General features: G+C 39.7%; 1 protein-coding gene across 2 annotated transcripts in view; it reads right to left on the bottom strand.

Annotated features, from left to right (window-relative positions):
• Positions 1 to 2,804: 2,804 nt before the first annotated feature.
• Positions 2,805 to 27,593, bottom strand: part of UVSSA (UV stimulated scaffold protein A) — a 59,858-nt gene continuing 35,069 nt past the window's right edge. For both annotated transcript variants that reach the window (XM_009556024.2, XM_054065018.1), the window contains exons 8-13: positions 23,333 to 23,510; positions 21,979 to 22,131; positions 16,881 to 17,064; positions 15,950 to 16,061; positions 10,027 to 10,210; positions 2,805 to 5,991 (exon numbers count right to left, since the gene is read on the bottom strand). In XM_009556024.2, coding sequence (XP_009554319.2) covers positions 5,898 to 5,991; positions 10,027 to 10,210; positions 15,950 to 16,061; positions 16,881 to 17,064; positions 21,979 to 22,131; positions 23,333 to 23,510 — 905 coding nt within the window. In that variant the 3' untranslated portion in view covers positions 2,805 to 5,897. The remainder of the gene's footprint in view (positions 5,992 to 10,026; positions 10,211 to 15,949; positions 16,062 to 16,880; positions 17,065 to 21,978; positions 22,132 to 23,332; positions 23,511 to 27,593) is intronic.

Here is a 27,593-nt window from a genome sequence, read left to right as displayed (position 1 = left end):
GATGTGGGGTAGGTGCTGTGCTTGGCTTTGTATCTTACTGACTCTCAGCCTGATCTCACCTCACCAACTTGGCTCCAAACCTGCCTTTTATCTCAGTGGACTTCCACGTAGTTCCTGACTTGTGCCTGGCCCTGACAGTACTACCAAGCTTATTTTCTTTGTTTGGGCTCTGTGGGATGGTGACCCTTGTCAGGAAGGCTGTTTCCCTTTCCTGGCTCACCTCTTATGGACACCTAGTCTTTATCCTATTTTTCCTTTCTCACCTTGCTACGGACTTGACTTCGCTCTGCAATGCCAGCACTGTAGAATTTCCCTTGGGCCCCACTTGGGGAAGAACTCTCTTTCAAGTTTCCAGATGCAAATTCAAACATTATTTTCACCCAAGGGCGAGATGCTGATAATTGCTTTGGATTTATATAAATTTTGCTGTTCCAGTGCATCCCGAAACAGATATATGGAGAAATTGCTCTCCAGTAGCTATCAGAATAACACCCTTCTTTCATGCTTTGGTGTTCAACAGGTCCTAAGGGCCGATCTTTTGGTTGATGACACTTGCTATAAGGGAACTTCAAGCTCTTTCCTGAATCCATGAAACTCGGCAGTGTTTTTAATGATATCTGTCTAGGGAATGAAGATCCAGATCCAGCCCTCCCCTTCCCCACTCTGAGGACTCTAATGTGGAAGGCTCTTTCTTACCTTCTGTCCAAGTCTCCTACATGAACCATTTTTAGCTCCACAGTGGTTCAGTTTCAGCTCCCACAAGAGAACGGGTGATGGGAACCATCTCTTTCTGGGTCCCTTGCATTTAAGTCACCTCTGGCTTAGGCTGTCTCCTGAGACAGGACATGGGACTCTTTGGCCAAGAGGGGACCTGGAGCTCCACCTGGCCTGAGTGTGCGCTCAAGCAGTAGAGCTATTCCATGCACCATGACTGCCATTGCCTGTTTAAAACCAGTGGTGTTTGTAAAGGTATGCATTTAGGAGGTGTTAAATATATGTGGGATCAACACTTCTCAACTGGTCGGAAAACTCTTTCCCTGGGTCTCACTGGGCTTAAGCAAGAGCCCTGCTCTACATGGGAAGGCCAGCGCAGCTCACGGCATGTGCAGATTCTTAAGGGCCCAAGAAATTTAAGCATCTGTTGGGCTTGGACTTGGGTACCGATACTTTGTTTGGGACAGTTTGTAGAGGGTGGTCCCTTTCTAGGTGTATTTGCTACAATCCACAGTCACACTACCCTGTAAAGGCATGAAGCTTTCATACACCACAGTTCCATTTCAAAGTGTGGTTTTAAATGGCACATCTTATCACTTAACATCCAGATAGCCTTACCTTTTTTGATTCACAACCTACAAGTGCATTTCCATCACTTCCATGATTAAAACCATTAATAAGATTAGTAGAACCAGTGGCAGAACAGCCAAGTATTTGCATGAGAGTTAGAGACCACCAGATGGCTATCTCTGCTAAATTATACATGCTGGGCTGAGTTTTGGCTGGTGGGTTCCTCAGATTTAATACTTTTTGCTTCTGGCCAGCAGCTCCTTATAATAAGGAACATCTTTATAATCCACCTCCACAGCCATTTTTAAGTGGGATAAGTTTATTTTGTGTTTTCCACAAAAGAAAGATTTTTTTTTTTTCAATAATGTCCACTTGGAACTCACTGATGCCCTCCCCAACCTGCAAACTGTTTTAAATGATGTGATGCATTGTCCATGCAGAACTGCTTAGAAATCCTGTCTTTGGCTTGCTTCAAAAAAACTAAACAAAACCACAAACAACCTTTTCAACGTCATTTCTAAGAGCTTTCAAGGGTTACAGTTTTTCTAATAGAAATCTTTGGCCAGACGTAAATTGCTAAAGCCAAGCCTCAATTTTAGAGAAAATGAAATCGCAAGGTATCATGCAGAAGATGAGTACGGACCCATCACCCTGTCTCAGTGACTTCAGAAGGGATGTGTTGAAGGATTGTTTTTATTCTGAAGCCCTGCTCACAAATTCCATAACAAGCTCACTTATGTCACTAAGTGCTTTGCATTTCAGGGCCAGACCCTTCATTCCAACCTTACCAGCACTAAATTCACACATATAAGGGGCTTTTCCTTCCAGGCCTTTACTTCCCAGATGCAATCATCTGCACAGCAAAGAATAACCATGGAAAAATCTTTGCTTTCAGTTCTTGCTTTAGCACTGAAACAGCACTACTTATAAAAGAATGACTTGGATGCATCAGCACAGCTCGCTTCAGCTCAGAGTCACTGTGTCCGTTTAGAAATCAAAGACTCATAAAATGGTTTGGGTTGGATGGGATCTTAAAGCCCATCCAGTTCCAACCCCCCTGCCATGGGCAGGGACATCTCGCACCAGGTCAGGTTGCTCAAGACTCCATCCAACCTGGCCTTGAATGCCTCCAGGGATGTGGTATCTATGACGTCTCTGGGCAACCTGTGCCAGGACCTCACCACTCTCACAGGAAAAATCTAAATCTAATCTAAATCTCCTGTCTTTCAGCTTAAAATCATTCCCACTCATCCTATCTCTGCACTAATAAAGAACCCCTCCCCAGCTTTCCTGTAGGCCCTCTTCAAGCACTGCAAGGCTGCTATAAGGTCACCCCAGAGCCTGCTCTGCTCTAAGCGGAACAAACCCAACTCACCTATATCACAACCATTCACTTTAACAACACTCTACAGGCAAAATCATCCAAGGCGTTTTGGTACCTGGGAATCATACGCGGCATCAGTAAGAAACAAGTGTGTTATAGTACAATAGCAAAGGCATTTGAGTGAGTTATAAAGAGAAAAAGCACAATTACGTCAATGATAGTTTTATTTTATTAACTTTTTTTCATTTTCAGAAGCCCTGAGGACAGGAAGAGAAAAAGTTCCAGTAGAAATGTCACACAGACAGTTTAGCAACTACGATGCTTGAAGAGCTGGTGAGCTGGAGACTTTGATTTTCTAAGTTGCTGTAAATAAAGTGATGCACAAAGAGGTGTGATGTATGCAAAAAGTAGATTAATTTATCTTGAATTTAAAAGGATTTCTGTGTAATGAAGGTATGCTGGACTTGGGGAGATAGATGTCTTTTTAAAAATTTTCTTCAGCAGAGCTACACATAAACTTAGGAAAAGGGGAAAGCTCCTAAAATTCTCTGAATTTTGTCTGACTGGGTCTAACAAGAATGCTTAAGTGGCAAAATTCAAGAGCTGTTATATGTAAATATGCCGAGTTGCCTTACAGATAAATCATTTGATTAAATGAGACAGTAATTAATATTGCAGAGGAAACATGGGTTTCTCAAATGCTGGATGAGGGGAAGATGCATGCAGGTAAGAGCCAGGCTAACATCATGCGTGTTTAACTGATTCTCCTATGAAGAGTCAACAGTCCTTCTTGCTTCAAGGCAGAAAGAGAAAGAAATGAATTCCTATCCATCTCAGTATATTCCTCACCTGACAAAGAAAGTTCTTGCAACAAAAACAGAAATAAGAAGAAAAGTAGAAGAGCTTAAAAAAGGTTATTCCTAACCTGGCCAAAGTCCGTGCACCCGAGTCAGCCAGCTCCAAGTCACTTGCTAGGAAACCCTAATTCTGCAAATTCTCTTTCTGCATGAAAGAGGGGCTCTAGAAAAAAGGCCTTTTTGCATGCATGTGTCCTTTTAATAAAGAAAGGGTGAGAGTACACCAATTACATGACAGGATCAGATTTAACTGGTGGACTAGACACTCAGGTCCAGATAGGAAGTTTTGGCTGATAATTCTAGAACTGATGTGACTGAGTAGCGTTACAATAAAGCATTACTCACCAAGCACACGTTTTCCACATAGATTTTTACCATTTCCCTTTCCAATCCCAGCGTTTGGGTTTGGTTACTTTTTAATTTTACTAAAGGCCCAAAATGGGGTAAAGTGCACCTACGGTCTGCTGGGAATTTTCTAGTGCTGACATCTCATGTCCATAGACAAGAAGGGTAAAGTGCCACTGTAGAACATAAATTCCCCACTCTCTTTACAGGGAGGAGAGAGAACTTGTCTTATAAATGAACACCTTCAGTCTGTGCAGGCTCAAGAATGTCTGGTATAGTGACACAATGACATTTGTGTCTCTTCTGAACGTCAAGTCTCCAAGGTAAAACAGTTCTATACAGACTATTCTGGGATCCTACCCAATGATCTATACTACGTTCAGATCCATAGAATTTTGGTGGTGGTGGTTTTGCTTGTTTTCAATTATTTTTTGTGTCTTTATCCTTAATAAGAAATAAAATCAATTTAGCAGTGATTCAATGGAACTGGTGATGAACTTGGTTTGTCCTCTTCTACGTTTTCACTTGAAGCCTTCACTGCTAAGTTAGCCAGTCAAATAGTAGAAGCGGCTTTGCTTTTCAGTGCAGTAAAAATCCTTCAAAATTCCAACTATTTATTATTTTATTTCTGGTAGTTTAGAAGTACATCTTTTAAATATCTGTGCTGAAGAAAGAAAACGTCTTCCAAAGCATTGAGCTCTTGTGAGATAAACTATCAAGATTCAGCATGAATTGCTTTCTAAGCAGTACTTGTGCAAATGAAAAGGTATTTGGCAGAACTGTAAATTAGTTCTCATCTGAGGTGGTCAGAAGCTACACCACCAAGGAGCTTAACTTTCCTCCTTTTTTAATTCTTATAGTTTGTTGATGCATGTGGAAATGCCTCCAATGGGTGAGTGACTGAGCCAGTGCTGCAGAGAATCCATCCTAATTTGTATTCTGGATTTTATTGAAGACTTCTGCATTTCACTTTGAAATTGATTTTCAAACACTCTATTTCTCCTTGATATTCTGGACTTCCTTCACCCATAAAGCTGTACAAAACCCTGCAAGAGCTCAGCTGGTCAATGCTTGGTTCACTCTGCTTAAAACATGACTATAGCCAGCCATGCAGGTTTGGGAGATCTGGTTAAGTACCCAGCCAATTACAACAAACCATCCAGCTGCTTGATCTCAATATGCACGTTAACTGCTTCTGTTTATCTCTGAATCCATCGATGCATTCTCGGGCTCAAGACTGATGTAATTTTAACGGCTTCAAGCCAGGCAGTTCACTAGTACAACACACCACTTGAATAATTTTTTTTTTTTTTTTTAAACCTCATACTTTCACTTTGCGCTCAAAATTCTTTGTATCAGTTAAACTGCAACACATTCTGACTATCAACAAATTGTCACAACGTGCTTTCCAGATGTAGTTCTGCAAGATACTGGAATACCATCTTGGCAAAGCAGACCAGGATGCCCTTTGGCATTTCAGTCTTTCCACTACCACAGCTACCAACTTTGAATTAGTTCTTGGATTTCAGTCTGCTGAAGTCTACTCTACTGCATCCATTATCTGAAGGCATCAGTTGATTTGGGGTCTTTTTCATTGCATACACAAGAGGTCTTCAGAGGTACTGCAGAAGCCACTGTGCTGCTCGATGTGGCACACTTTCTAGACTAGTAGGCTGAATAAATCCTCTGTGCATTGCCATCTCTGGTAAAAAACTAACTTTTTCTAAGGCATCTTCTTTCTGAAGTTTTGGAAAGTGGATGCACACATGTTGGCAAAGGAGATATAAATTATATGAGTCCCTTAGGGTGGAAAAAAAACTCAAATCCAAAAACCTAAAAGTCATAAAATGTGCTCCGTTTCATGTATATTTCAAATAATTATCAACTTGTTAAATGCATTCCCTTCTACATCACCAAATCTTTGCCAAAATTAATGTTCATTATCAAATAAGTTAAAGTTGAAAATAATTTTTAAAATTACTCCGGTGAAAATGCACAGTATTTTAGTGTAAATATGAAGATCTGTGCTAAAGGTTTTGTGCAATTGCACTCTTGTTAATCTTCTTTGCCCTTCATTTTATTACAATTTAATTCAGTGCATAGTTAAACTGGTTGGCAAACTTCTCGTGCTTTCTTTGGTCAGCTCGGTTCATGGCTTTCACCACCCGTTTCACAGCACCTCTGAAAGAGAAACGAAAAGAAAAAATAATAAAGAGAGTTATGTTGATTCTACACAATTTCACAGCACGTTTATGAATGTTGGGGGAAAAAATTAACTGTGATTAATCACTACCAGGCTTCTGAACACTGCACTGATGAGGCTGAACAAATTTGTCTTGTTAACTAAATTAGCTGCGGCAGTACAAATAGTTTAATTCAACAATGATTTTATGAACAGGAGTAAACAAATTAAAGTCTTTCAGTTTAATGGCCCTGCATTCTACCCTCCTAGCATTATTTCTGATGATCAAACACAGACTTTGATTTTCAAAAGCACCTAACTGCTTTCAGGGAGACTATAACTAAAAATATCTAAAAAACCACTCAGAAACCCTCATGAAATCCAACCTGCAGAATCTAGAATGGTTTTGTGAGGAAAGGGCTTGTTGTTCAATTCATGTAACTGTAACTCATTTAGCAACTTTCCTTTCACAGGTTATTAAAAACCCATTTCACCAGCTGTAGGCAGAATAAGACTCACATCAACAGCATCTTCATTCTTGAGCAGCAACTATTTAATCCACAAGCACAACGCTAGTTTAGGAAGACACCAGAGATTGTCACGTATTGCTAGGCAGAGAGAGAAATTACTGCTGCAAAACAGCTAAGTGCTTAGAGTTTAGCTTAGTCAGGACAGTATGCCCAATATCTTATTCTTATATAAAGTGGAATGAGATCTCTGCTACCTCGTGATGAGCAAGCATTCAAGCCCTCTGCATTGCCTATTGTGCTTGACAAAGGCTCTGGAGTGTTCTTCAAATTCAAAACCGAAACAAAGGAATAAACCTTGAAACTCTCAAGCTTTCTGGTGCTCCTAAATCGGATGAGTGCTTGCCCCCATGTTGCTGGTCTTCATTTGCAGCCATTGTCTCCTCCCAGTAAAGACGAAGCCAAGAGATTTGTCTTCTTTTGGAAGTGACTGCTGTGCTTACTTTTGAACCGGGTGAATGAAGACACCTGCATTTTTTGATCCTCCACAAACTTCTGAGTTAAGATTATGTAGCTGAGGTTTTAAGGGGGGGAGCGGGAAGCGGGGAGGGAGGAGAACAATGCCTAGACAGCCTGAATAGGAGTGGGAGATTCTCATAAAGGGCATGGAGAGAACAGACCTATATATCCTTTAACTGGTTAGGAGGATGAATTGGTTCACAATTCCAGAGGGTTAAGGAAGCAGAAGAAAAGCAGCAGCAGCAGAGGTCATGAGCATGCTCCGTTGGGTACACCTGTCCCCACAGAAACTTACGGTAGCTGTTCTGCACAGCTCAGTGCATTTTATCTAGGGAATTTTGCTCCTCACGGGATGCTAGAGTTCCCATTTTTATGAGTTACTTTTGGTGCCTCTAGCACAAAGGCTCAGATATGTAAGGCTGATATTTGCAGGTGTGCTCATATGCCCCCCTGCCTCTGTTTACAAAGAAGGAAGTTATCTCCTCACATATTTACGTAACGATCTGGCTGCTCTGCCAGTGTGGGAGCTATACCAGCTAAGGGCTTGTTTGAAGGGACTATGTCCCACTGAAGAACATAGCACTGATGGATGTGCCGTTTGATTTCAACATCAGAAATGCAGTTGGCAAGTTCCATCACACAAAGTGGATGGTTTCAAGTCTAGTGCTGTTAGACTCTATGTTGTCACAGTTTGCTTTTATCACTTTCTGAGGATGTGGCAGACTGTGCAGCATGAAATGAAGACAAGACTTCCCCTTTGTAGCATGCACCAGCCTTTTTCAGGACCAGACCCTACACACTATTCCAGCTCTGCTCCTGTGGCTCTCTCCAAGAGGCAAGATGACTTCTGTTTTAGCTAACTGCTCTCTGTAACAGCTTCATTTCAAAAGCCATCTTAATAACACTTCTAATTGGTGGGATTAAAGATTTTCTCAGTGGCAACTGTAATGAAAACCAACATTCTGAAAAAACACCTTGGAAGAGGTATACTTTTAACAAAATTCTGCCAATAAAGTTACCAGAGTAAAGAAAATGTGGTCATGGGTTTGCACTTCAAATATTACCTAATTGGTAGGAGAAAAGTGAGCCTTTAGCAGTGCAGAGTGGCCTTGACACTTTCATGTCATGTAGGTTTTACATTAGCACCACTGGATTGTGCTATACTGTAAATGAAATGAGATCCCACTTTGATGATCTGTGTGCAATTTCACTTAACTTTATTGGCAGACTAGAGCCTGGGTTTATCACCTATACATTTCAAGTAATTTGGGGTTGTTATAAGGAGCCAAGGTTATCATCTTGTTTAGTGCTGCAAAGCATGAAACCTATTAAAACATGACAGGTTTGATTCCCTATGCCTGGCACAAACACACACTCAAAATCATTAGCGAAAACCATAGTAAACCAAAACCAGCTTTTTAAGTGTATTTTTTTTAAGCTGATATGAAATTCTGATCATTAGAACTGTATGTCTCTGACTTCTAACAAAGATCAGGTAATATGAGAATTTCACAGAGAAAGTGCTACTTCTGTAACTAAAAGCAATGTGGTTTTGGCTTTCTTATTACAACCATTACATCAGAAAGGAGAAAATGGAGATTAAACCAATATCGTGCCTTGGATGCTGTTCAATTCATTCAGTATATTTACAGAAGAAGCCAGCATTGATGATTTTATAAATTGACTTTTTTGATTTGACAACTTTACACTTTTCAGTTTCCTTTGACTACTTCATTTTTGACTTGTGAAACTCTTTAAAGAGCTGCAGCTGCTTCCCATTTGATAAAGACCAGAGCGTGCTTAGGCAAATCTGTGTTGCAGCCATGTCTAATCAAGACTAGATATCAGAAATGGCATAACAGAGTGGATGTACAAAGCTACTATATATTCTAAACCTCATTCCTCTTGGAGCGTTGGTAGGGTCCCACTTCCTTCTTAGCTAGTGTGCCTGCTCTAAAGTTAACTCATATATGCCTACGTGAGTCATGGACACAACTTTCTTTGACATGTCTGAGCACCGATGCCATCCAAAAAGTCTACTTTCTAGCTAAAGGTAAGCCATGAGCAATGTTTGCACACGTGCTCGGAGGACAGGGAGATGTATAGAAACAGCACCATTGTGGGAAGAATGCTGGGTCCACACATCTCTGGTACAGTGAATAATCATCTACAAACACTAACACTGAAAAAAGACCTGCAGCAGGTCCGGTCCTGGATATTTGCAAAAGACAGCAGGGGTTAAGTGAACAAGGAGTATAACACAAGGATCCAAATGTTTTTCTTAAGCAGCTGAACGCATTCTCAGTAATGGTGGAGAGAAATGCAATGGCAGGGCGTCACTGAATAACACAGAGGAAGGGCTCACTGTGTGTACACACCAGACTGGAAGGCACTACAGCAGAGCCAGTGAGCAATCCCATACGCTGAAGAGTGAGCAAAAATACACAGGAAGCCCAGGCAGCAGTCAAAACTTTGAGGAGGTCTCTGAGTATACACCAGAGGCTTGAGGACAACTTCCAAGACCCTGCTACATGCCAAAAGCCAAGGGGTTTTGACAGATCCTTTTATTAACTGAAATTCTGCCCAGGGCAGCCCATCTTAGGCTTTCAAAAGGCAGAACTTCATTTTCACTCCATGTACACTACTACAGTGTCTCTGATGCTGTAAAACTGTGTCACTCCGAACACCGTATCTTCTTTCCAGATCCAGTACTACTTGCACACATAAACTAGCATCCATCCAATTAATAAATAATCATCCAGAGAAGTCACTACAGTGATTAAAGGAGTAAAAAAAAAAACTGGAAGGATTAAAAAAAAAGCTTTCATAGGGAAAACCTGTAAATTTGCAGAAAATCATTCTCAAAGAAATAACTTTGGTTATCGGTACCTGCTACTCTCTACTTTGCAGAGATATGGAAGGCATTCCTGTGCTGCAGTTAGCAGAAGAAGTTGTTTAGTAAGCACATCTTAATGTAGAAACAGAAAGTACTGTTGAAACAAAGGGAAACAGCAACTGAACAGCCTTTAGAGAACATAAGCATCTTACTTATTGAAGACTTTCTTCTCAAGCCGGGAACGAGAAGTATTAGCCTGCTGCTTCAGGTCTGTCAGATTTGGATATTTTTTCTTCTTCCCTTTCTTTTTCCCTTCTTTTCCATTAATTTTAGAGGAACCAAGATCCAATCCTGTAGCCACTTCAACTTCTCTCATGAATTCTGGATCTCGCCACTCTGTTTAAAATAAAAAGCATGCACTTTGAAACTCCAAGCCTAGGCAGAATTTGCACACTCCTAAGGCGCAGGTTCTTGTCACCATAGGCGAGGGCCAAGTCACTGTGCTTTAAGTTGCATACACAAAGGAAGGGGAGGATGAAGCAGTTAACTAAAATGACAGATCTTGATGAAATAGCCCTGTTAGTCTGGGATTAGTATCTAGTATCAGCTGCTCTAGATAAAACTGTTCCATAGGAAGACTTAAGTTTTTGCAATAGCACAGTAGCAAAATTCTAAGGAAACTCTTCCATGCAGGAGAGGTGACAAACGCGGTCATTATTATTTAGAAATTGAACAAAATTCTGATGATGCAGCTGAGGAATGCATCTCCAGAATTCTGAATAAACTAAATAATAAACCTAAAAAAATGGAATATGCTAACTTCTCCCAAGTGACAGGTGATATGACCAGAGGAAATTGCCTCAAGTTGTGCCAGGGGAGGTTCAGATTAGAAATCACGAAAAACTTCACCAAAAGGGTTCTCAGGCACTGGCCCAGGCTGCACAGGAAGGTGGCCGAGACATCATCCCTGGAGATATTAAAAGACATGTAGATGAGGTGCTCAGGGATATGGTTTACTAGTAGGCAGGTAAGTTTGGACTTGATGACCTCAAAGGTCTTTTCCAGACAAATGATTCTATGATTCTAACTTTTGAGCAGATTGGGGGTAAACAACACTGTAACCTTCCTGCATCAAAGAATCTCATTTTCTTCAAAACATGAACTGGTATCTGACACCTGAAGAGCATTCTTGAATGAGACAATGTGATCCTGTTGCCACGAGCCCCATTTTGCATCTGAAAAAGATACTTTTTAAGTATCCCCCGACTTCCTCAGTTTAATTATCTAATAAAGTTTCTTCTCTTGACAATAGCACAGGATTTAATTTATCTCATCAAAGGCTTGTTTTACAACTTTATCAAAACCTTAATGCTTCAGAATCCAACCACACACGGTACGTATCCATACAATGGATTCTGATCGTAGATGCCAACACGGGAAAAGCATGAACAATTTAGATTGTAAACTCTTTGTGGAAGCAGTGGGCTTTCACCTTTAGTGTGGAGTCTTCCATATCAGAACAAGGTAACGAAGTAGAAAGTAAAAAATGTGTATGGAGGATGGATAACTTCAAAAGGAAATTCAGAAAAACAACATTGCATTATAAAGATTCAGAGCATAGGGGTGGAAAAAATCTAATAAGTACCACTTCAAAGAGTGACATGATCCAAAGTGTGGTGCGTAAGTGTCAGAATTCTGTATTTTTTGTGATTCTTTGATGCCAGTCATTTGTCACAGAGTTTTCCATATGTCAGTCAGCCTTTGTTGCCTGCAGAGATACTAACACCAAACTTCTACTATGCTTATTTAACATCTATATAGACAGGGAAAAATAAACAGTGCTAAACAAGTATACAATTTCACTTATATCCCAAGATGCTCAGTAAGTGTGACAAATATTGGTAACAACCTTTCAGGAAGGTCAGAGGCAATGTCCCCACTTAAGAACATGGTGTTCAGGAACATCAAAGCAATTTTCCCAGGAAAGGTTAGATCTAACCTACTATGATACCTGAAAGCAAGGACTGATTAAAATCCAACACGGCAAAAAGCATGAGGAAAATGAAGCTGTGCAAGAACTGAGCAGGAGAAGTATAGAGGGAGAAAATAGAACACATATACTTGATAGATCATAAGACCTCACAGACTTTATTTTTTTCTTTTTAGTGAAGGAATACAGAACAGCACAATTCAGATACAGGAACGATTAATCCAAGATTAAGGAAAACTGTCTAAACAGTTTATCTCCCAGTAATAAGAAGGCGTCACAGTTAAGGAACCCAGTGAATGGAGCAATTGTTTAAACACAACGAAAAAATGCCGGCATCCAGTAGAGATGAAATGAGCATTTGAGTAAAATGAAGGAGCAATTTAAAAGCCTTTGAGAAAAATCAATAGAATGCCAGGGAAGAGCAGCCTTTTTGAGCATTGATGGGCCCCTAAAGCTCTTCATACATTGTTACTGAGTTTAGCAGCAGGGAAAAGAAAATTACACAGTTTGCAAGGGTAGGCGGGAATCAATACTGTAGTTAGTAAAGAGATGCTATTTCACATCTGACTGGCCAGCGGCCTGCCTTCACCAGCCTGTCCTGATACCTGTTTGTTAACAAGTCACTAAGGGCTGAAAAACCACATACTCTTCAGGCTTGACACAAAAAATAGGCACTTAATTTGCTCCTGTGTGTGAGCTATTGGAAAAGGATGAACACTGCAGATTAGCTGCTCAACGCAATCCCACCCGATTCCTTGTTTAAAGACCTAAGAGTCCAAAGCCCCATTTTGTGGACATCACTTAGAGTTTAAAAGTTTATACTAAGTTAAAAAATTCTCTGTAATAACAATGACAGTGTTGTCAAAACATAGTCATCATCACATGAATTGTATTACTTATACATAATTGCTTTCCCCTTTAGCCACACAAGAGTGAAAATAAACCTACCATTCAACAGGAAAAAAGGACACAGGAAGAATTTTGGTGCAATTTAACTATGCAACCGATGCCTAATTTTAATGTTTCGCATTTTTCAAACTATCATAACTAATAAACAATGTTGTCAGCCGTAAGACCAGAGGATGCACTGCATGGAGCAGGTCCCACTTGCACATTTTCCACACCAGCACTGCTCAGACTTGCTTCAAGCCCTTTGTAAAAAACTCAAACCCCAATGCAAAACAACACGCTACCACCCAAAACACAAGCCTAAAATAAACAATGTAAAGTTCATTTTAACAGGTGGACGAAAATATTGTAAAACAAATATAAAAACACTGAGTCACGCTAAAAAAAAAAAAAAGAAAGCAACAAAAAGCAGTGGATAAAAGTATTTAGTGACATCTGGTACACGTCTGTCTTTAGAAACCTGTTAAGGGTTTGTCCAATAAATTAAGTGCCATAGCTTGTTCAGTATCTCCCCAGACAGATGGGATGGACCTTTGTATGACATCTCAGCTTAACAAAGGCACTCAATAATGCAACACAGCAATGTCAACACTGGTTTGGGACTAACATGCACATCCTCCTGGGCCAGAGGTGAGAAGCCTCTAACAACACAGAGCTGACACTGTAATAAAAATAAATATTATGTCTAGCCTCAAGCAATGGCAATTTTACAGGAAAAAAAAAATCAATATTTTTCAGTGCAAGTGATTTTTATACCACAGTATTAGCTTCTCCTTTGAAACTAGTCCCTCAAGAACACCTACAAGTTTAATTTCCTATTTTCAGTTTGTCACAACAAAGTTAGGAACTTTTCTTTTTAGCACGACATCCACACCTCTGGCCTGGTTTTGCTGCACCAGTCAAACTATGCCCACATTGTTGGCTGGATGCCAGTTTAGAGCACTTCCACCTGGGCAAGGATGGAAACTGCCTCCAAACCTAGCGCTTTGACACACGGAGACACCAGGAGGTGTTCAGTAACTGCTGCATTCACATAGTGCTGGTAATGCCAAGCAGAATCACTCAAGGATGGCCAAATATGCATTAAAGGAAACTGGGTAGGTCGGTTGTATGTTTAAACTTATTTGACATAGACATTTTTGGATAACAGATCAACAACTGTTCTTTATGCTCTGAAGGGGTTTTGTGGAAGGTTCAGTATCCTCATTAATCATAGATATGACTGTGAAACTGGTGAAATACTGAGTCAGAGACAACTCTTTCTTAAGAGAGAACTCCTTAAAGGGCACATACCACAAGATATCAAAATGATAAAGCCTATGGGTAAGTTTAATCAGAATGCAGACTACTCCTCTAGAATAAATAGCTTAAAACAGAGAAAACTAAGACCTGCTGGAGGAAGGCAGGTTAAATAAAAGCTTTGAAAACAAATCTGTCCCCTCCAATTATACAGTATGTCTTTGCTGGATAGATACCTCTTTCCCATCTTTGCTATGTAGTCCATCAATTTCCAGTAGCTTCCTGGTTGCAGTTCCCCGGCAGTCTGTGAAAATCTACTTTCTATCCATCACTAATGAGGCTTACTTGTACTTCCAAGGCGAATAAGAGACTTTATTTGCGGTAGTATTCCTGCCTTTGTATTCACTGCTTGCTGTCTTTCTAACTGCCTGCATTCCTTAACCTAGCAGTCTAGAGCTTTATGCTGGCTAAAAATGTCTAAATTATCTTGGGGAAAGAGAGCGTTCCTTCCAGAACATTCCACACCTGAAAGCAGCAGCCATGATACAAGAAGGCTGTTAAGTTTTGTTGCCCGTTCCCATAGTTCAAAAACAAAATCCAGATTATTGCACAATAAACTGGACAATTAAGCAGCACACATCTGCTTGCTCCTGTCCTCGTGCCTATCACAAACATCATGCCTACTGGAATATCCAGACTAGTTATAAAGCCAAGAAAGAAAAGCCCAAGGTGAGGGCTTCCCTAGTTCAGAACATTTTCCAGTGATGCTGCACAGATGCACACCACAAGGCCAGGAATTCTCCTTCTAAAACACAAGTAGTAAAAGAGTAGATGTATGAAATAAAGAATATGACAGATATGAATAGATACAGGAAAAAACAAGTTCCTGCATTGTAATGAAAAAAACCCACACTGCCAATATTCGTGGTAAGACACTGATCCTAATAATATTATCATTACATTACGTAAATCACAACTGTTAGGGACCAGCAAGATTAGATGACTTTTTCAGAAGCATGGGAACAGTTACTGTCAAGCATTTCCCAGGCAATAGGTTTAGCTGTCCTTAACAAAGGTGTTCCTTAAGATAAAGACTATATAATTTGTCTGTCCGAGAAGCGTTAGGAACATTACAATAACTATTGAAAAGAAAGAACAAATACAATGTTAACTTTATTGTGTGTACACATACATCCATACTTACCACATAAGCAAGAATCACTGCAAATGATTTACAAATTAAAACCAACAGGAATTTCAATGAGAGAACGGGGTTAGGAACAAAACAGAAATATGGTCCAAACTGTGCCTTCAGCAACACAAGAATCAGCTCCCTTCCTCCACACAACCTGCCTCAGTCCTTGTATCTATACACTGATATTGCTCTCCCTCAGCATCTATACGTCTACATGCAATATATACAATATATAGATACAATATATAAAATCATTATATGGATTGTAAATATATTGTACATATTGTAAATGCTGTATACAACATATATACAAACACATACAATAAAGATATTATACTTACATTTAAGGCTTACCTCCTAACTCTGTCTAATATTTTTACTTCTTTTTCACGGAATCATAGAATGGCATAGGTTGGAAGGGACCTTAAAGATCATCTAATTCCAACCCCCCTGCCATGGGCAGGGACATCCCACTGGATCAGGCTGCCTGAGGTTCCATCCAACCCGGTCTTGAACACCTCCAGGGATGGGGCAGACACAACTTCCCTGGGCAATCTGTGCCAGAGCCTCACCACTCTCATTGTGAAGAATTTCTTCCTAATGTCTAATCTAAATCTTCTCCCCTCCAATTTAAAGCCACCCCTTCTCATCTTATCACTACATGCCTCTGTAAAAAGTCCCTCCCCAGCTTTCTTGCAGGCCCCCTTCAGGTACTAGAAGGTCACTATAAAATCTCCCTGGAGCCTTCTCTTCTCCAGGCTGAACAATCAAACTTTTCTTAAGATACTATGCAGACACAAACCTGGCTGAGTTGCTTGCTTCTCAAACCGCATCTTTTCTTCTCTGGCTCTGTCCTCTGCACTAATGGGAATCCCGGATTCATCCCGAGGAATTATCTTTCCATGGAAAGGGCACTTTAGAAAGAAAAGGAAAAAAAAATCTCAAAACTTCTGAATGGAAAGAAAATACTTAGATGTTATTCAACATAGCCTAAAGCCAGATATCAAGCTGATACCCAGTCCACCTCAGAAAGCCTATAAACATAACGTGTTTAATATACCCAGAATCTTAAAGAAACAAGCTCAAGAATATCCAATTTAAAGAGTCCAGGTAGTACATCCCATCAGGCCCGGAACCAGGGCACCAATGCCGCACTGTATTTTGCTGCTTACACTATCTCCCTGTCCTGAAACAATCCCATTTAAAGAATCCTTGCACATTGAGATCCTTCAGTCTCAGGCAACATAGGAAGAACCGGGATATTAGAACAAAGTATTTAAGCAAAGCGTTTCTGCTTAATGGGGCTCATAATTTGAGGCTGTGTGGGATTTAGCTTTCATAAAACCTAATCTGTAAATAAAATCTCTTTGACTCTCCATCACCCACATTTCTAAAAGCAGTTAGTATCTAATAAGCCTGTAAATAAGGAAAACTTTTCAGCAAATAACTAACTTTCTTTGCTTTACTGTCAGGTACTCAAGACATCACAGTAACAAATATTATATAAATATCTATGATGAATGCCAAAAATATTTGAGAGTTCTTTAAACGTTTACAGCTTCCTTACAGGAAGGATGCTTCTCATACAAAGCACACATCAACAGCAAATTTCTACAGATAAAATTTTCTTTCACTCCCTTGAGCTATATTTACAATGTGAAATAAACTTTTATGGACATGTTTTAATGAGAACTTCTTCAAACAGCTGGGAAGTTATGTTACTTGGTGCCTACCTTTATCCGATCTTGTCTTTCACACAGACTTCCATCAGGCTTTGGCGCTCGACATTTGTGTTTCACTGGTTCAAACTTGCCAGCAAATGTTATATATCTAGTTTTTAACATTTCTGTTATTTCTTTATTTTCCACCTCTTCTTCTACTTCACTGGGTGCCCAAAATCGATGCTCAGAAGTAAATCTGGGAAAAAAAAATGAATCAAAATTACTCACAAAGTTGTAAGAAAGCACATACAGATGTCAGCATGATCCCATGCTAAAATTAAATGTAAAAGATAGAGAAGCTTTACTAGTGCATTAGAAAAACCTAGGAATATACCTTTCTTTCTTGTAACTCCAATATTATGCAGGTGTTTTTAGAATATTAACAAAGCCTGTCTCATATTGATTTCTTGTTTAACCTGCTAACCTATTACAAGTCTTAGTTCACAATCTGACACGAAGTCAGTTATCCAATAACCAGCTTCAGTGAATAACTTCATAATTCTGTAGTTAAACATTCTTCATAACAAAACACTGCTATGATTAAACACAGAAGGTAGATCAGGGAGGAAACACTTTGACCTTTACTTGTCTGATATTATTCCTGGTAGTTGTACTCCTGCAGCAGCAAAGAAGCAGAAGCTGAAATCAGATATATTTGATATTGTTGCAATGTACTTGGACCAAGGAAGAGAGTAAACGATCAGCTGAGCCTTACAGAGATTCTTTCTTCCAGGTTCTCCTATACAGTGTCTATGTCTGAGCAATTTATGGGATGTTCCTGTAGGAAATCAAACTAATCCACTCAAAATCTATTTTAAAATTAGAGATCTTACCTATATTTACAGACACAAATAGGCAAACATACTCTGTTAATATGGTGTAAAAAAGATTAGTACCATGTCAATGGAGAGTGAGAGAGAAGGGGAGGAAGGACCCTTGAATGATGTAGTATTTTTGAGTTTCTCAACAGTATTCATTTAATTTCATTTTAGCCACCCTAAGATGCCAACAGTCAACCCCAGAGAGTACCAACCTGACCCATGTTAGATGCTAATCTTAGGATGCAATGACTGTCCCTCTGATGAGCCTTTCTTTCTTCTAATCATGGAAAGAAATTAGGATTAGCAGCTTTAGCTTAGATATCTACCTTTAAGACATCTGAAGTGAAACAACAATCCCTCCCCAAATTTAAGGAAATATGAAGCTAAAGAGAAATAAAAAGAAATAAACACAGCTGAAGTAAGCCAAAAAAATGTTCAGGTTTCATGTCTGCTGCTTATTACAAGTGAAATGGAGATATGTGGATGACAGATGTCTTGATAAGGACTTAAAATTCATAAAGAACACTTTGCAATCCCTTTCTCCCGTATAGTTCTCCACCCAATACATTCCAGACTGATTAGAGGATTTTCTCTCATTCATTAATATCCTTGGGTGTCATTCCTACTTCTGAGGCTTTGCCTTCCGTAGGCTTCAGAGCCATACATATATGATTAGCAAAGCCAATGTTCACAATGATCTCAACTCAGCAAAGCACATACAAGGACATTTAAAGAATTACTTTAATGGGGGTAAAGAGTTCTGATTTTTTTTATCTAAGCAAGTTTTCAACAGACAATGAGCAAATCAAAAGGAGGGGAAGGAAATTCCTCTGACGGTAGCAACCTACAACATACATAGCTGCTGGTTTAACTGCAATATTTGACCATTTAAAATTAGGTAAAGATTTTAGAACTAGGTTAAAAAGTGGTTTGAGCAATTCTGAAGCCATTCCAAGATTTGCCATATCATCAGGAAAACGTCCAACAAAGAAAACCCTTGTTAAAGAGATTCGTCCTGTCCAATAATTTATTCAACAAATACACCTTGCTAGAGACAGAAAAATTCTAACTTGCCATAAAGTACAAGTAGCTTAATTCTGGTAAGTTAGGGGATAAAGGCAAAAGACTTATAGTGGAGGGTAGTTCAATATTAAACACAGTAATAAGATATTTTTTTCAAACAAAAAATTTGGAAAAAATAAGTTTCCAATGACACACTTCTGCAAAATATACCCTAAAAAAAGCTCTAAGAATCTTTTTAATATATGAATTTTGCATTAGTAAAACCTTTGAACGTTAGAGTATTTTAGCTTCAGAAATTATGTGGCAAGAACGTACAGCAGGCAGTAGATAAAAGAATGAAATACATTTCTTGTTTGTTCAGTTGTAGTACAGTCCTGAAAACAAGGCTGACTGCTAGCTTGGTGTTAATCACCTTACAAATACATGGAGGGGAAAGCATTCCTAAAAAAGATACCACACAGGATTTCTATGTGCAAAGTAGTCTCAGAGAATCTTTTAGTAAAATTCTAATGCTCTTAGGTGGTCCAAACTTCCCTCCCCCTCTAAATTATCAAATTACAGTTACATGAGAATGAAGAAGCATTTAACAGTTGTGCCTGCCAACCTTTCCAATTAGGACAAAGATCTGTTTAATACTTTGACTTCCCCCCAAAAATAATTTGTATCCAACAAACCTCAAGGAAATTAAAACTATGCTTTAGTTAATATGTCATTGATGAATATTTAGAAATTGGACTTAAAATAGCATGATTACTACACAGATACTTATAAATATTATTATTTACCACAAACATATGAATTTTCTCCCAGCATGACTTACAGCAGGTGAGAAAAGAAAAAGGCAGCGCTGAATCCCAAAGTTTTCTGATTTCCTGCTGTTGTAATATAAGCAATGCTTTAAAAAGGCAAAACATAAGATCTTTGAAACAATGATATATGTGATAAGTAAAACCTTTTGGTAACAGGGATCAAACAGGGAACAGATGACCAACCAGAAGATAAGCACTTCATTCACTCATAGAAAGTGTGTTACTGATTTGGACAGATAACTGAGGCTTTAATGGAAATTACATAGCTATAGATTACCAGGAATAAAGACAAGTAACAGTTAACTGGAAGCTAAAGGAAAGTTCAGCTCCTGGAGAAATGTGGCATTCTTTACAAATTTATATCAACTCTTCTCAAATGATGATGGGAAGCTTATCAAAAGCTCTAGTAAATATAAATTCTAAAACCAGTATGATGCATACAGAGACCCTGGAGCACACAATGAATATCCTTGTCACAGTCAAAAAGTGCTGCGCCAACTAATTTACTTTGACCCTAAAAGTACGCTAATTTAACTCAAGGAGGAGCATAGATGAGTTTGGAAGGCCCCTGCTATCCAAAATAGTTGGTTAAGCAGGCATAGCAATCTCTACGCAGTACAACACAGTGTAATATCCACCCCACCCCCCAAAAAAGGTACTCCTACAGCTTTATAAACTCATTTTAAGAGTTCTTGAACTGCTGATCAGTTGTGTGAGTGAAGATGGAAGCGGGGAAAATGGTTTGGTGCAAATTTTTTGCAAAGCCCACAAATACCACTATCCTGCTCTAGAAGGTAACTTCTCTAGTCCATCATAATTTTTGAGCTAAACAAATAAAACTTCTTCAGAAAATCATCTTCCTGGTAGCTACATGCTTACTATCAAAAAATTTACAGTAAACGCTATGATTAAGTAAGTGTAGTGTTAAATGGGTGAAGGGGAAGACTTTGGCACTTCAGATTCAGATTTCAAAAATTCAAATTCCATACACAATTAGATATGTATTGTATCAGTTTTAGGTTTGTCTTTTTTTCTTAGACATCTTACAGAGACAGTGTGTGTGCGAACAGAAAAGTTAAAGGATTTGGCCAATGACTACCTGAATTTTTCAATAAATATGTTTTATACCCAGGGATCAATGGTATTATGTGTGCAGAGTTACTTAAATTATCCTTAGTTAGATTGCCATATCTGTAGTTATGGACTATAGGGTTCAGAAGTGTGCCCTCTATTTTATTGGAAAGCATAAAAATAAAACAGTACAGCATAAGGCAGACAGGCAGTGAAATATGCTTCTGATTTCACTTATGACTTGGATAACTCATTTGCAATGTAAAATAGAGGCTTACTACCTTTTTGGCATTATCACAGACAAATGCTTCTTAAAGCCCTGCTGAAAATCTTTACCATTTTATAGGCTTTGAACCACACCAGGCAGAATCCAAAGCTTGGAGTGACTGTTAAAGCACAATTATGTATCAAATTTCACTGGCTTTTGACAATTTAAAACATATTCAGCATTTTATGCAATCAGGGTAACACTTTGCTTTTGGTTTTTTTTTTTCTGCAAACACTGTTTTCACACTGCAATCATGGTTTGGTTTTTTTTTGTTTGTTTTGGTAAGAAAACAAACTAAGTTAAAGTAATCCTGCTAAGAACGTATGAGTTTGACTTGCAACCCAATCAATCAATGGGTTCTGCCTTTTTCAAGCCAGGTATGGTACATGTCAGTACCAGAGTTCTGGAGGGCTTAAATGAAATTTATACCTAAATGGAGAACTCCACCTTTCATATAAAAATACCAGTACTAAAAAGGGATTTTAAGAACAGATTGCTAGAAACAAGCTACAATGTATACCTACAATCTGTTCTCTGCAACACTGCTAAAGCTTTCCCCAAAGCAGCAAAACAAGAAACACAGAACCTTCCACAAGAAGAATGGAAAGTGAGATATCCAAATTCCAACCCTGCAACTGCCACCTACTTCTTGTGTGACCAAACAAGCATATCAATTTCCTCAGCTACCACTCTGTAAAGTCAAGAAAAATACCCTAGACATTCTACCCAGTCTTTCTCCTACCTTATTTGCTATTTATTCAGATTGTAAAGTCCCCAGCAGTGGGATCATCTGTTATGCACTTGCATAGCACTTTGCATAACAAGGCACCAATTTAAACCAGAGTAAGTGATGCCATGCTGCAAATAATAAACAAACATGAAAGAGAATGGAAAAAAAAAGTGCTTTGAAGCATCAAAGGATATTTAATTAGTATCGCATCTTCTCAAAACAAATAATTTTATGGTAGAATGTCTGACTTTGGTTATGGGTCCTATAGCACAAGGGAAAGAAGAAAAGTAATTATCAAAATAAATAGCAGTCACAGCACTGCATGACCTCTGAGTACAAGTAAATCTATATATTTGTTTAGTTTGTCTTAAAAGAAAAAGAGCATTACTTGAGAATCTTTCCAGCACTTGGCTGATCCTGTCCCCAGTAGTGAAGATCTAATCCAAAAGGCATGAGGGGAGCTTTAGCTCTCTCCTCTTCTCGTTTTCTTCTCTTACTGTCGGGCTCTTCCAAGGCTGCTGACTCAGTAGTTGCAGAATCACTGGAGAACATTGATGAAAAGTCAATACAGAAAAGCAATGAGTACAACTTTTTCCTCTTTTTTTTTCCTCCCTAAATTTTCACACCAATGCTAATGTAATCTTAAATCTAGGATTACAATTACCTTTATAGGCCTTGGTTTTTTTTTAGAGGAGACAGACCATAACACCACACACCAAGTACAGCACACTGTACCACGAAGCTTAACTGCACATTCAGCTAAAGCTAGATAAAATTACCATGGGTGTAAAAGCCTAGAGAACTAACAGAGGCAGCAGTGGATCATACACACTGCACTGTAATAACAAAAGCTACGGACACCGCAAACCATTTTTAGAAAGATCTTGCTTCTGTAAACTCATGCCCTGTTTGTATGGCAGTCACAGAGATTGCAAAGGCTTGCAGCCTTGTAAATACTCATTGTGCAATATCACTACAGAACTCATTAGTCCTCAAAAAACAGAGTGATGGCTCTTGGCTACTGATAGAACTGCAAATGGCCTTAGGCACCTTACAGAAACAGTAACTTTTTAAAGATTAACAACAAAAAGTACACCCAAACACTCTAAACTCCAGAGTTCTAATGAAGTAAACACCTTTCTCTTTCAGACATTATATTCCAGTTTGCTACGTTCTGGGAGCTTTCCTGGCCAATGCAGAAGTGTGTTTTCATGAACATGCCAGTCCAGTCTCATCCCCAAATCACAAATAAATGCTAGATGAGGCTGGAGTTTCACCAAGCTTTGAACAGGATTGACAACAAATAGATCTTTTGAATCAGTAAAACATGTTTCCAGGCAGCGCTGCCAGCATAAATGATTAGGAACTGAGAGATGGTTGAAGCTACTTTCTAATTTAGTATTAGGATACATTCTGTCCAGTTGCAAACCAAAAATTACTTCAATAAATGGGGATCAAGTTTTTTGTTAAGATAGAAGGAAATGTTTTATTTTTTCAGAAGCCATTTACACCAAATAAAACCTAAACAGAGTAGTAAAATATCCCTTAAGAGCCCTGTGCAATCACTAACAAAATCCCCAATTGCAGTGAATGTACATCTCAGTATAAGAATTGTAACTTCCAAATGAAACCAAGACAGGCTTAGCAGATTGCTTAGTTCATGAACATTTTCTGTCTGCTTTTATGACTGATAAATACAAGTAAGAGCAAGAGGTTTCCACAATCATTCAAAAAAAGATAACCTGGCATGTGGAGGTGGTAACTTCGGTAGTTTGTCTCTAATGAGTTTCAGCGTGGCAGCTGCACAGGTTGGATCAAGCTCGTCTTCATTCCCTTTCAGCTGGCTGCAGGAGCTCACCGGAGCTGGTCCTATCGATGTCTTCCCCACCGGTGCTCTTGGAGGCGACTGGGGTTCTAGCCCTGAAAAAAACCCTCAGTGTTTAGAAGTGATTCACTTATCCTACCCTCACCACTTCAGAATGGGGTCAAACAGCTCAGGAAGCTGATTACATGTCTTACTGCTTTCAGTTTGCATTAAATATCAATCCTACTCAAAGACAGAGTGATATTTCTGCCTGTGAAATTTTTCTTATCTTGGAACAGAAACATGCTGAGTAACCAACTAGAATAAACCAGCTTTTAAATTTGTATGACATAGTGTGACAACAAGGAATGATGTTACTTCACCTTGGAAAGAAGGATTTTAACAATACATGTCTGCCTCAACTGCAATAGTGCTTTTTGTAAGTAAGTTTCTAGTGTCTCATCTGCTTGCTAGTACGTAATTTCTCAAGGTTATATCAAGGTAAAACAGAAGAAAGGAACTACTGACACTACTGTTTAACACTTAGACTCCCAAAAGACATCTAAGAGCAGTAGAAAGCAAAAGGAAAGGCATAATACATCCACGTCCTCCTGTGCGCTAAGATTAATTGTGGTGTCTCAGCAAAAAGTGCCACTAAAACTCTTACAGCCTGGCAAAGAGAAACCACTTCTGGGTGGGATATTCACTGCAGCACAGGACTGATGAGACCGGAAACTGTCATCACCCAGTACATCTGCCAGGGAAGCACACCCAGTGAAAAAAGAAAGTGTGCATAAAGTACATCCCTGTTCTTTCATGATTCTCAGCTACCATATTGACCTTTCAGAGCTGAGAATACAAAACAAAATATCTTTTTCCTTCCTGATTTGTTAAAGGGCAGCATCACCGAGAATAGTTGAGTTTCCATTCCTAAATACATCTGCAAACAGAACAATCTAGAGAACATTCTTTTTTTCACAGATACTAAAACACACAGCTTGCCAAGACAAAGCACCTAAGTGCTGGCAGAAGCAATGAGTATATCCACAGAGTGCGCTCAAGAGATAGTAAATATCTGAGCTACACTGCAGAAACAAGCCCACTGCAAGGCACTGATGTTCAGCACCAGCAGCTCAGTAGTGGGGCAACTTAATTACTTTATACAGCTAGATTAGACACTCAGCCAGGACTGTAACGATGCAATTCGATAGGCTGAGCAGTTAGACAACACATGCCTCTACCCACTGAGCTAGACAAGCAACTCTATTAGCTGGCAGTAGCAACAAGAACTTTTCAGCCAATAACAACTAAAAATGCAGAGATGTGATCCCTCACCCTAACGCAAGAGATTACATTTGCTCGTGCAGAAACACTTTTTATAGAATAACTGATTGAAATGCAAGGCCCCAACCTCCAAGAAAACCCAAATCAAGACCAAAATTTCAAGCAAATTATCTTCACCTTCTTAAGAAAAGCAACCTGAGTTTACCTGACATGTTTCAGCCATTATTTCATCTGGACTTTCAGTCTCTTGCCCACTTCTAGCCACCCCTGAAGCTGTGTTCTTACTTTGCTGATTTGTTTTGCTAATTATTAAACAAGATACTAACTGAAAAAGAATAAGCAAATGATCTGCCCTCTAAGTAGGAAACTGCAGGATCCTTGCTGCAGGTAGCTTTGGTATACAAAATATTTTCATTTCAGAGAAAGACAAATTATTCACAAACAAAATTAGAGCAACTTGCCCAGACCCCTCTTTCCACCTTGCAAGGTCTTCCAGTAATGCATCTTCCAGTAATGCATCGTGACTTCGATTCATTTGCACCACTCACTCCTTGTTGCCTATACGGTGCAGCCACACAGAAGGCATTGTCTGGCTTCAGCCACAATTCAAGTTGGCAACCTTCTAGATCCACCTGCTATGTGAATATGGGTCTACGTTTACCACATACTTAGATCAGGAGCCGAGTCCTTGTGCAGGGAATGACCTCTCCTCCTTGTTTTCCAAAGCTCGAAGCTCAGTGGGTAGCTCAGGGCACCGATAAGGATGCCCTGTCAATCCCGTGCTTAACCTAGTCCCTGGACATCCTGTCCCCAGAAGAAGCTGACAATGCCAATTCAAAATCCACAAAGCCAGAGCCCCTCAGAAGGAGAGTTAAAACAAAAACAGACAGACAGTTGTATCTGGCTTGTGTGCGTGTGTAGCCTTTAAATTTTGCTGCACACAATGAACCGTCACTTCAGTCATTCCTAGATTCGCTGAATACCACTCACTCTAGAGGAAAAAAGAGCACTCCAGAATACTCTCAAGAATGAGTACTTCTCTACAACTATCTGAGATTCCATGTCTCTCTCTAGTATGGCTTACACTGGTGACAATCAAGGGAAGTGTTTTAAGGGGAAGGTGATTCCAGGAAGAGGCCAGTAACAACTTCTGTGGAAGATGGCTCTTCTGCCCCTTTCAAAACAAGACAGGAACAGAAATGGGATCTGAAAAAGGAAGGAGGATCATAGAATCATAGAATAGTTTGGGTTGGAAGGGACCTTAAAGATCATCTAGTTCCAATCCCCCTGTGATGGGCAGGGACATCCCACTGGATCAGGCTGCCCAGGGCCCCATCCAACCTGGCCTTGGACACCTCCAGGGACGGGGCAGACACAACTTCCCTGGGCAACCTGTGCCAGTGCCTCACCACTCTCATGGTGAAGAAATTCTTCCTAATATCTAGTCTAAATCTGCCCCTCTCCAGTTTATGCCTATTGCCTCTTGTGCTGTCACTACAAGACTTTGTGAACAGCCCCTCCCCAGCTTTCTTGTAGACCCTTCAGCTACTGGAAGGTCGCTATAAGGTCTCCTCGGAGCTTTCTCTTCTCCAGCCTGAACCAGCCCAACTCTCTCAGCCTGTCCTCGTATGGGAAGTACTCCAGCCCTCTGATCATCTTCGTAGCCCTCCTCTGGACTCGTTCCAACAGTTTCATATCCTTCTCATGCTGAGGATTCTTATTTTGAGAATGAGGGCATGCTAGCCATCTGCAGTTAATAAGGATTCACACAGACTTCTCCATCTCCTCCGTCTCCAACAACAACTCAGCACATTCCTTCTCCGCATCCAGTGCATGACAAAGAGAAATGTGGACCATTTTAACAAGACGGTTGTGGCAAGTATATCCATGATGCAACTTGTGTGTGATAGTATTTTCCCATGTCCATAGAGAGAACAGACCCAGCTCTAGCAGGCTGATGCATTCCACCTTTCCTAAGAAAAGGCTACTTGAGTAACATGTAGGTACCCCACAAGAGTGAACATATACGTAAAAGGAGGTATTTCAGAAGTTCCAGTCCAGTGGCTGTCCTGAAAAGACTTCAGTAAGTACCCAACTGTTCAAACTTTCACAGGCAGCAAGCATTGCAGAGTGGACAAAAAGACATTGAGCACAGTCTGAAGCCAGCGTCAAACACATCTCTTCCTTGACTCCCTCTTTTGCTTTCTGGAAAACACCCCAAAACTAAAGCCCACATTCCTAAGGCAGTGCACCTTGAAAGGCAGTGCTGCTCAAGCCACCCAGTGCTTCCTGGGAACTGAAGCTAGCAGGGACTGTGATGCAAAGAAGGATCACCCTTTCCTAATTTGTACGTCCTCAGACTGGCGGTTAGAATCTGCTTACAGACACAGGCCATTTTCCTGTTGGCTGGTGATACTGCTGCTGTGGAGCATGCCTAATGCTATTCCTCCCTTACTCAGTCACGCCCACACCACACACTCCAATGAAAGTGGTTAACATGCCACAGTCACCTTGTTATCCATCTTCCCTTCCCAAACTCAACAAGACTATTCTAAAACAATCATTTGAAGGACTAATCTGTGCATTGGAAAAGGGTCTCAAAACAAGCAGAAGGACAGCAAAAATAATTAAGCACAATAGGATGGAACCAAGTGGAGAAATATCTAGTCTAACTAGCAAAAGAAATCATACCATCACAATTATTAGGCTGTGGATATGCCACTCAAGAGGAATAACGGCACCTCCACAAAAATGTTTTTTAACATTTTTAACTTTTTTTTTCACTTTGGTGAAATATTAAGGCTGCAATCTTGAATTTATGAATCTGGAAAGGGGGCAGGGTAGGACTACATCTCAGCACCTGCCATAGGCTAGAAAGGGAAAAAGCCCTTCTCTGGTGCTTTGGATCTAAGTGA

This window comes from Cuculus canorus, chromosome 4 (assembly GCF_017976375.1).
Source record: "Cuculus canorus isolate bCucCan1 chromosome 4, bCucCan1.pri, whole genome shotgun sequence".
NCBI classification, from domain to species: Eukaryota; Metazoa; Chordata; class Aves; order Cuculiformes; family Cuculidae; genus Cuculus; species Cuculus canorus.
The sequence above is the reverse complement of the archived record's forward strand: the minus strand, read 5'-3'. Positions and strand labels throughout refer to the sequence as shown.